The sequence below is a fragment of the Nasonia vitripennis genome, chromosome 1 (assembly GCF_009193385.2).
Source record: "Nasonia vitripennis strain AsymCx chromosome 1, Nvit_psr_1.1, whole genome shotgun sequence".
NCBI classification, from domain to species: domain Eukaryota; kingdom Metazoa; phylum Arthropoda; class Insecta; order Hymenoptera; family Pteromalidae; genus Nasonia; species Nasonia vitripennis.
The window spans coordinates 21,217,205-21,227,803 of record NC_045757.1 but is presented as its reverse complement, the minus strand read 5'-3'; the positions used below and the strand labels follow the sequence as shown (position 1 = coordinate 21,227,803).

Here is a 10,599-nt window from a genome sequence, read left to right as displayed (position 1 = left end):
TTATGCATGCTCCATATTGTAGCTTATGAAACGTCTTCATCCATATTTAAAAACCGTCACATAAATCACTATGCTACAACGGCCATAGTGTCACGCTCTAACCGGCAAGAGACGCGCTGTTCTTTTTAAACCACACTTTTCTCGGCACTCTTTCTCCCGAATCGATATCGCATTATCTCCGGCTCTTTGTGTATGCATAGCCAAGATCGCGATAGTATCGCCAATCGATAAGTACATTATGTAAAAAATAAATGAATCTTTCGTGATAAATTGTTCAAGCGGTTTCCGTGCCATGAGTCCATTGTTATTCTAGATTAAAGTCATACTTGAGCATTGATCTATTTTCTAGATATTTAAGTTTTTAATATAACTACAAGCAGTTGCACTTGTGTTTAAAATACAATTGAAACAATAGATCTTTTTTCACTTATAGGTATTATATAAGAACTTGTATATAAAATATATTTATGTACACTAGACGGTTGTTAATTCTCGTGGAACGTTTTTCTGATTACGGCATTTCAAGAACGTTCCACGAGGTTTTACTACCGTTGAGTGTAAACTCAAGACTTGAAATTCAAATCTAGGGACATGAGAAATCACCTTTTTTACTTTAGAACAAGCATTCGCATGAACTTTTTTAAAATCTTACGTAAGAAAAAATTGCTTCTGCTATACCTCTAAAATATTGCAAACATTGAAAATATACTAATGGTCATTCTTTGACTTTTAATCCAATTTTCCTGAGTCGTCAATTTTATGGAGAGCCTCCGACCATTCGCGTTAAGAATAACGTATGGTTCCATACACTTGAAAATTAGGAGTGAATAATTTTTCATGCGCTTTTTACCAAAAATATTAGAGCTGTATAGCTAAATAATCATATTGTAAAAAGATTTTTAGTAATTTATGATATTTTTCAAAACGATGCAATTTGCTTTCATGGCATACGACAGCATTCAAATCACAACAGCCACGACTTGAAATAAGTGCCACATCTTGATACAAGTCTAAGAAAAATTCAGCCATTAATAAAGATAAGCGAAATTCTATTCATGAGTTTTCACAGTCAACTAAACGCATAGGCCGTAGAAACGGCAAAACGTGCAGAGGGATACATTGAGAGCGCGTAGAAAAGCAAATCCCTTATCAAAAAGGATCTCATCACCGGTTTCCGGTGAAATTCCAAACCCAAGGCCTGGCGCGTATACGGAGACGCAGCCTCAGCTCTTATCAGGCCGTCTGCATATAGATAGCGCGTTGTTTCATAAAATGCAGGCTTGTTTATAGCGGTAGCTTTGCCCTTAAGTCGGCTGCCTTAGCCACGGCGGCGCTGGAGTGCCCATGAAATGGATGCCGGCTGAGGGGCGCAAACTGGAGGGAGCAGCTCAGAGAAGGAGACAGAGAGAGAGAGAGAGAGAGAGAGAGAGAGAGAGAGAGAGAGAGAGTCGCGCATATAAAAAGGAAAACTAAGACGATAATATTTCTCAAGAGCGAGCGGCTCAAGCTCGCGCCCGTGTGCATAGATCCTGATTTACACATCTAGCACGTACCTCGCGTAATAACAATGCGTCACTTTTATATGTCGGCATAAACAATGCGGGAGGGAGAACCTGCGCCCGAGCGGTCCTGCGTCAAGAGAAAGAGAGAAAGACGGAAGAACCTCCTACGCGCTCAACCCTGTCAACCTCGTCTTCCTTCTGACTTCCTTTCTCCGGCCTCTTTTTCACTCGTCTACAATGGCTCTCGATGTACGCGGAAATGCGGCGATCTGTACAATGCTCTGTAGAATTCACGCATCGAAAAGCGTTAATTTTAATTATATTAAATTAAATAAATTTATAGCGAGATCCATCATAACTGATTGAATTTGTACTAATACATTTCTGTCATATACTGCTAAAATGTAGTAAAACGCGGATGAATTCTTATCAAACTTATTTTACGAGAAACCGCTATATCTATTATAAATATCATATCGTCTTAAATTATGTCTAAATTTAATGTGGTGCGGCGCATAAGTTCAAGTGAAATGTATGCATAATTATTAATAAACCATATGAAATTGCATTTTCAAACGCACATCTGATAGCAGGAAAAGAGTTCATAGATTCATAATATTACTGCAATAATTCAAACCAATTACTCGGTGTGTACTAGTGGCTTTACTTGCGTCCATTTCTTATCGTGCGTGCGACGATCGATTTATGGACGGATAAGGCAGCGTACTTAATAGGCAATCTGCAAGACTTGATCGTCTTCCAGATTTTAATTAAATGTGGTAAATATTCAAAATTGATGAAAATTCGAACGAAAGCAAATTACATTAAGGCTCTTAAAAAGATCGACATTTTGACATATACAAAGCATAAATATTTTTCTCATTACGCATATAGTATATAAAGTAAGCAGTTATTCTGCACTTCAAAAAGTACATGTGCAAGTATAAAGCAAAAACTTATTTAATTATAAGAGGAATCCATTGTATACACGTTATACCAGGGCAATTTAAGCTAATGCTCAGAGGTGTAAATTCACTGCAGCCGAGTGGGAACGATTTGAGTATTAGAATAGTTGAATATTTATTTTTGAGGTCACACGTACCTACCAGACTTATTCATTTTGGAGAATTTAATTTAGAAAAAATGAACAAAATCAACGTCATGACATATTCAATGTCCAAATGCGCAATCGGAAAACGCATATTACTATAGGATAAAGTATAAAAAAATATCTTAAATATATTTAGTGACGCATTGTATATATTTTCAGAAAAGAGCGCAATAGGACGTGCACGCGGGCATTTTCACACGTTGGATGGTTCGAGTAACCAAAATAAATTGATCTGGTATAAGCTGTGTCTTTAAAAATAAATATTTTACTTCTGTAGGATCCAAGTTATTTCAAATAGGTCGTAAATCCGAACTTGTATAAAAACTTAATGCTTTGATGATTGCATAACAAGTTTGATATTGCGTCAAATATAAAAACAACTTCTTGGCTCCAATATTTAATCTCTCGGAAAGATTTTTTATTATAAGAGATGATTACGCATACAAAAAGCGAATAATAAATACGTTATCTACGTTTTTGACTATGACTTTCTCATGCATTCTATCTATCTCAAAAAGGCGTCTAGCATGCATACTTATAGTTTAGCATTTTATATACATTTCCTACAAATTTCAAGTCACTGTATAACCTCAGTTTTTTGCCGTTTCCTTATAAAAAATGACTATGAAAATGACATTACAAATATGAAAATGTATACTAAATTTTCTCCAATGATTTTTCTGTATATTTAAAAATGAGACCTTGGTTTAAATACGTTCAGAAAAATCATGACAAATAAAAATGAGAATGTCATTAGAATTTGCGACTCAAAGTAGTGGAATGATTACTCGTTATTTACACGTCAAATGATTTAAAAATATCATCTGACACAAAATCACTCAAAAGTACTTTTTCGTATCTTAATAATATTCAATACAAAAAGAGTGCAATATTTACAAATGCTTACGATTGATAATATACAATACACACTTTATATTTATTTACACACAAATAGAAATTTTTTTTGCAAATGATCAGAAGCCTTTATCTTATATATATCTTATATATATCTTCAATCATAATTAACCCTGAAATTGTAAAAATACTCATGTCAGTTTATTTTCTTGTTACTGACTAAAAACTCACGCAATACTTGCAAAATGCATCAGCATTTTCAAGAATTATAAAAAAATTATAACCAACTTGGATTCAGAGTACTTACAGCTAGCCATGACTAATATCATATTTTTAATGAAAAAAAGAATAAATAAAAATATAATTTTGACAAAATTTTGCTGAAATACGGTAACTGGAAACAAAATGGTACAAAATTGTGCTTTCATCGTAATAGATGATGTTACAAACTGTAATTTTTGCGATTTAGCTTTTAAATAACAGCATTTACTCGACAGAGTTTTAAATGAAGAATGTTAATTTAGTTCTTTAATATGTACAATATTATAAGTTGTACTACATGCATATAATTGTACATGATATTTTTTTAAAAACGTAGGAGTACATAGATTTATTAAAATTTAGTGGACTCATTTAAACTTATTTTTTCCCGTTTAAAATTTTGTTTTCCTGCATAGTACTCCTCAATTCCTTTTAAAGTCTACCTTCAGTTTCTGGAAATATATAGTGAAATGAGAAAAGACTAATGAAACTAGTTATAGCAAAAATGCAAATGTTCCTTGCAATGTCATGATATCAACCATGTAAAGATATACTTTATTAGCGACAGAAAAAAAACCGAATATGCTAGCAAACCTATTCCAACGCCAACATTGCGAAATCTTGTTGGAAATAATTCACTATTGAACAAAAACTTCCCATAGAAGTTAAGAAAGTTGACATAAAAAACATTACTACTGGAACAAATGAATACACATGATAGTTTACTAATTCCTTCTCTTTTAATAGTAATATGATCGCAATTATTGAGTATGAAAATCCAGCAGTAATAAATGAAAAAAATTGAAGTTTTTTTTTACCAGCATAAGGTACCACAAATATATATACAAATGCGCCAATGCCACGTATTGTATCAAAAAGCGCAACAGCAACATATCTATCAAAAGTTGGGTCCATCTTTTTGAAAATTACTATGCAATATGCGTGCAATGTAAAAGATCCTGCACTTGAATGTGCAAAGAACATATAAATAATCGAAACTAATGGAAGGCAAAAAGGTCTGGTCAAGTACGGTGAGAAAGTATTTTTCAAACTGTTTACTGTTTTATGCGAAGATTCGTTGTCATGATAGCTATCATTCAATGACTTTAATTCAGATTCTATTTTAATAGGTTCTGTCCATCCTCTTAACCAGAGAAGTGCATTTTCAGCTTCGCGCAGTTTACCTTTACCTGAACAGTTTGAAGGTTTCATTAAGATTTAATAGCAGTATTAGATATTTTTTGATAGAACAAATAAACGGGAATCTTACTAGCAAGCCAGTGTGGGCTTTCTGGCAATAAATATACTGTCAATAATCCTATGACTGGAAATATAGTGTTTATTAGAATTATAGTTTTCAAGTGAATATATTTTGCCATCATCACCGCGAAGCATGAACCCGCAATAATGGCTAAGTTTCCAATAGCTAATAATATGCTTCTCAATTGCGGTTCTGCAATTTCTACAATGTATGCATAACTAGGACTCATTGACATGGGTATGTTCAAACCTACAAAAGCTTGAACTATTAAGATTATTGTCACACTTGTCGAAAGGTAAAATGTAAAACAACAAGTGATATATGTAATTGCTGCGATCAGCATCGTTCTGCGACTGCCTATGTTTTGTCCCAGTATACCACTTGCTAAGAATCCTAACGTTAAGGTGAAACAGTAACTATCTGCAAGAAAAATATTTTCTAAAGCAACAATTTAATAACCATTAAAAAGATACATTTACAATATTCTAGAGACTAAACGTACTAAACCACGTTACTTCGTCAAGTGTCATTTTGGTTTCACCATTTTCTGTGTAGAATTCCGCAATGATTATCGTAGTTACTCCGGCAAATGTACCAGAAGTAAATTTTAATGCATTTATCGCCCATGCAGCAGAAAATTGTGATGCATAACTTCTAATCTTATTAAGTTCAGGCACATGTTTCAAGCTAATGTTAGCGTTATTGCTGCAATGAAGAAAAATTAATCTTTATTATTTTCTAAATTCATTGAAATATGTCATAATTATTGCAACATTACGCACGCGGAGGTTTTTAAAACCTGTACAATTATACTTATGATTCAACATTAACGCGCAAATAAATAATTATGAAAAAAAAACTGACCTAATTATTATTGATAAATTATTTTTCATTGTAGTGATATAAGACTTTGTGTAAAGTTTGGCTAACTCACAGTCAGCGTTGAAAATATCACCTGTCAAGAGTTGGCATTAAAGTTTTCATTTGACTTTGTTACTCGTAGGAGCACGTCTTTTATTATTTGAAAATGCTACAAAAAAAAATTAATTTTATTTAAAGTTAATTAAATTATGTACTTTATCCAATGTCGCGCATAGTAGTTTTTGAGATTAGAACAAATGTAGTTTGAAATTACTATTAATTCGACTCTTATTAATTTTTATCAGGTGACATAAGTAAAGCATTGGAACAAAAATAAGCTGCCTAAGAAATTTCTTTGAAAAATGTCTACACTTTTTTCGCTTAGTAATTATTTAATTCATATTACTATTTTAAATACATTAGAAAACACGTAAAGGCAAAAGCAAAAATATATCTTATAAAATTATAAAATCGTTAAATTAATTTGTTTTGGATAAGCAGGTATTGATGGGAGCCATGTACACAATGAAAGTTGAATAAGAACTTTCATAAAATGTTGATTACATTTTCGCTGTTTTATACAATTCTGAAATGGAACACTGCTTTGGGATAAAAGACTGAAGATTTCGTGAAACCATCTCCTCTTATATATTAAGACTTTTCAAATGAACAGCAAAAAAAGGAGAAAAAGTTTGTTTTCTTCCTTTTCTCTTTCTTGACCGCAAAGGCGAATCGGAGAAGCTCTTACACGAGCCTTTGCAAATTCCAGCGTGGACATTTCCCGCAGGATTTATTACGCACGCTCTACTAGTTAGTTTGTTTTCGACTGATGCCATGGAGACAGAGAGAGAGAGAGAGAGAGAGAGAGAGAGAGAGAGAGAGAGAATCGTAACGATACGAAGGAAAAGGAGAATGAGCGCCAAGTTATGACGAGACAGAGCAACCATGGAAGTGCCAGACCACCTACACTGACAATTCTTGCACGTTTCACTGTATCACTACGCAGAGTTATTCTACTATTTTTATTCTTTTATAGCACAACTGAAAGTGCACACATTAGACTAGCACAACCCATGCATTAGCCGCAAAGACTAACACAACTCGGACATTTCCCGCTATGACTAGCACTTACTTACAGTGCCCAAAATCGCAGGTTGATTCGTGAGTTGTGCTAGTTTTCGCGACATAATTGAACTGTGTTACAATCTTCGCGGCAAAATTTGAATTGCGCTCGTTTTCGTTGGAAAATCCGAACTATGCTAGCCTTCGTAGATAGTATGACCAGACTGTAATCGTATTAATTCGTTCTTATATTAAATATTTAATATGCAATGCAATCAAATATTCAATTGTTTATTTTCGAATTTGAAACCGTTATCTCATTAACAAGACAAGTATAATATTTTCGAGTGCACATTTTGTGGTTGAGCGCGTTTTCTTGTAAGTTGCACAAATAACGTTGCTGACGAAGCAAACTCAAGGTGTTCCAATTGCGTACTCTGTCAAGGAGTCAATTATGATTATAATTGTATACCAATCAAAAAGACACGGACAGGTAAACATCAATTATACTAAATTATTTTTTAAATATAATTTTTCACGTTTGTTTTAAGTAGAGGAGCTGTCTAAATAGAGACTTACGCAAGTAAGTTAATTCAATGTAAATTATTAGCTCGATAAGTCGATTTTCGATATACGTTTTATGTATATTATAAGAATGCTAAATTGAAAATAAATTTATTAAAAATATATAAGGATTATATATTGTTCTAATTTAATAATTATATTTTTATAAAACCAATAAAGGTCTGTAGGTGATATATAAGATATATGCATAATACACCAGTTTAAGGAATAATGTTAAAATTATTATTTCTATAAGATATACTTTTTTGCATATTTTCTGTGATTACAGTCTTCGCAAATCATATCTTTCTAGAATCCGTAATAATTTCTACACAAGTTTTTATAAAATATCAAATATTTCATGCACCTTTCCAATATATAGTGATATTTTTAATTCGAATCTTCTAGAATACATTCGCATTCTTTGATTTTCAAAACTTAGTATAAAAAGATGATATTTTTTGTGCAGTTGATATGAATAACATTTCGACGTCTTTACAAAGTTTCGTTTTGAAAAAAATGAAAACAATATTGTTTCTTTTATTACCACCATTTTCAAAATCAGTATTTAAAAATCGTATTATTTAAGGGATTATGGTTGTTTATTACTGAAATGTCATTGGATTCCGAATTCAAATTTATATTTTATACGATGATATTTATGATTTCCATCAAAAAAATATCTGGAAGACGGGTTTGGATTATAATATCACACTCACATCAATATTTATTATGTTACTTCAAGTTTTAAATAAATAATAAAGATTACGAAATGCAATTTTAAGACAGTTATAAAAACTTCATTGAGTGCGGGAACGAAATGTTGAACTTCATGTTATTTAATATGGCACATTTGAAAACAAATATGAAATCGATTCTCCATTGTGTGTTCTTCTTATTGCTTCTGCTAGCATAATTGAAATATCAATGACCTGAAAAATATATAAACATGGATTTTTAATTAAGCAGCGTTTTTTAAACTATCAATTCCATAATTTTTCTAATCCCTTATCGAAATGAATAGTTGATGTTTAAATAACCTTAATTTTCGAACAGTCCTCAGTATGACGATTTTGTGGTATACTATTGGTGACGACAACAGCTTCAAAGGCTGCGTTATTGATCCTGTTGATGGCAGGTCCGCTGAAAACGCCATGCGTCAATATAGCATAAACCTGTGTAGCACCTGCTTGCAAAAGTTTGTCAGCAGCGTGACAAATAGTTCCACAAGTATCTGCCATATCGTCGACAAGTATGGCAATTTTATTTTTAACATCCCCTACTAGTACCATACTACACACTTCATTAGCCCGAGCTCTTTCTTTGTGGATCAGAGCAAAGTTAACTGATAACCGGTCAGCAATTGATGTTACTCTAGAAAAATGAAATTGAATTCAGTTATAAGTCAAAGATGGTATTATTTCGTTAACCTTTTAGTTCCACCGGCATCTGGAGAAACAATAATACTGTTTCGCCAATCAGAAATATTTTCCTTGATCCATTTGAGTACTGCAGGTTCAGCATACAGGTTATCCACGGGAATATCAAAGAAAGCTTGTATTTGACTGGCATGCAAATCCATAGTGATGATATGGTCAGCTCCGGAAACTGACAACATGTTTGCAATCAACTTTGCGGATATAGGCGCTCGACTCTGAAATAAAAAATGCCGGTTTCCAATATAATAAGCTACATATTAAGCACCAGTATTATATCAGCTCTCAATTATTCAAGTTCAACTTTACCTTGTCCTTTTTGTCTTGTCTAGCGTAGGGAAAACAGGGAATGACAGCCGTTACTCGTGAAGCAGATGCAATTTTGCAAGCGTTAATCATAATCATCAGTTCCATTAGGTTGTCATTTACTTCTCCACATCCACTTTGCACAATGTAGACATCCTCTCCTCGGACTGATTCACCTATTTCCACGCTGATCAAAATGTGCGATTTATATAAAAGTCTAGGCTTACAGATGATTTAAAAACGTTTTTTAAGAAATCCCTTACCATGTCTCCAAATTACTAAATCTTTTGGTCACTACTCTTCCAGGTTCAATGCCAAGTCTGTCACAAATTTGCAGCACTAACTCTGGGTGGGAGCTTCCACTAAAAACCTTAATGTTCGGCATTTTCTCCTGTAATTTTCGAATACAAGATCTTTGCGAGCTGGCGCGTAACAAACTTTTGGCTCGAATTGGTTGCGATGTTAGCATCCTTAAACAAAAACGGATTTATAGCAACTTTCCGTGAATATGCACCAGTGTGAGAAGTCACTTATGTTAAATATAACGAACGCTTACAACGCAAGACAAAATAATCACGGTTCTTCTTTGCCAGAGATTTTGGTTACTACAACTGGCAGGTATATAACGGTCACGATTCGAGTGTGAACTCGGCTCTAACGGAGCGTCGGCGCTAATTCGTGTCGTCTCAGACCTTGCGTATGTAAACACGCCAGTTTCACGTACAAGTAACGCTGGAAAACATTATCAATGCTGCTTTCAATGGAAACTTACGAATTACGAAACGAATAATACAATGAATGCGGATCAGAGTAGCAGACGGCAGAAATTTTGTCGAGAACCGTCAATATACCAGACAGAAATTTCGCGAAAGACGCAACAGCATGCGCTGCGAGTATCATTTAGTTAGCTACCCAAAACGAAACGAAAGCAGCATGCACACGCGACAACTGCGCAGCGTCGTCGGCAGTATCATCGAGTGCTCTCCCGCGCGGTAGCCGACAAATCTAGCCGGGCCAAACAAGGCTTGCGCGTTGTTTTAGTGGCTCGGCATAACGGTTATCAGGCCATTCGCAGCCTCGCGGCTGCTAGATAGTTGGCTCGCGATAGAACTGCTAACGTGCGTATGGAGCGCACTGAAACAGCCGGCGCTCGCGTATAGACTATAGCGGCGGCGGCGGCAGCGGGCATACGCGAGCCGAGCTCTAAAGCCAGTTAACGATTCCTTGTTATTGCTCACGCGCGCATACTGTAAATCGGTAACGCACTTAAGGTTACGAGCTCGCAAAATTAGACGCGAGAGTTGCGCGCAAAGAGGATCGATCGGAGAAATGTCGTTAAGCATCCCCCGTCATTCATTATCCGCTCTGACGCGTATATGC

The 10,599-nt window shown here is 34.4% G+C and overlaps 2 protein-coding genes and 1 long non-coding RNA gene across 12 annotated transcripts; 1 reads left to right on the top strand and 2 right to left on the bottom strand.

The window, feature by feature from the left end:
* Nucleotides 1-3,967: 3,967 nt before the first annotated feature.
* Nucleotides 3,968-7,462, bottom strand: LOC103317330 (facilitated trehalose transporter Tret1-like). 8 transcript variants are annotated; one of them, XM_031927204.2, is made up of 6 exons: nt 6,819-7,452; nt 5,855-6,020; nt 5,493-5,695; nt 5,000-5,410; nt 4,548-4,919; nt 3,968-4,181 (listed from the first exon to the last, which is right to left on the bottom strand). In XM_031927204.2, the coding sequence occupies exons 2-6, from the start codon at nt 5,881-5,883 to the stop codon at nt 4,162-4,164; spliced, it is 1,035 nt and encodes a 344-aa protein (XP_031783064.1). In that variant the 5' UTR covers nt 5,884-6,020; nt 6,819-7,452; the 3' UTR covers nt 3,968-4,161. The 8 variants fall into 8 exon arrangements, with proteins under 8 accessions (XP_031783064.1, XP_032452113.1, XP_031783067.1 ...); XM_032596222.1 differs by having other exon boundaries at nt 4,789-4,919; nt 5,925-6,020; nt 6,819-7,451; XM_031927207.2 differs by having other exon boundaries at nt 4,789-4,919; nt 6,819-7,447.
* Nucleotides 5,267-6,532, top strand: LOC116416903. Its single transcript, XR_004227206.2, has 2 exons — nt 5,267-5,394; nt 5,480-6,532. It is a non-coding gene; the product is annotated as an uncharacterized LOC116416903 (long non-coding RNA).
* A 598-nt stretch (nt 7,463-8,060) lies between the features above and the next one.
* LOC100116255 (ribose-phosphate pyrophosphokinase 1) lies at nt 8,061-10,382 on the bottom strand. Of its 3 annotated transcripts, XM_032596218.1 has the most exons (7): nt 10,132-10,382; nt 9,776-9,951; nt 9,483-9,689; nt 9,223-9,406; nt 8,908-9,131; nt 8,518-8,851; nt 8,061-8,409 (listed from the first exon to the last, which is right to left on the bottom strand). In XM_032596218.1, exons 3-7 carry the CDS (start codon nt 9,686-9,688, stop codon nt 8,317-8,319), a joined length of 1,041 nt encoding a protein of 346 aa, XP_032452109.1. In that variant the 5' UTR covers nt 9,689; nt 9,776-9,951; nt 10,132-10,382; the 3' UTR covers nt 8,061-8,316. The 3 variants fall into 3 exon arrangements, with proteins under 3 accessions (XP_032452109.1, XP_008213122.1, XP_031781465.1); XM_008214900.4 differs by having other exon boundaries at nt 9,776-10,382; XM_031925605.2 differs by lacking the exons at nt 9,776-9,951; nt 10,132-10,382 and having other exon boundaries at nt 9,483-9,700.
* Between the last annotated feature and the right edge of the window lie 217 nt (nt 10,383-10,599).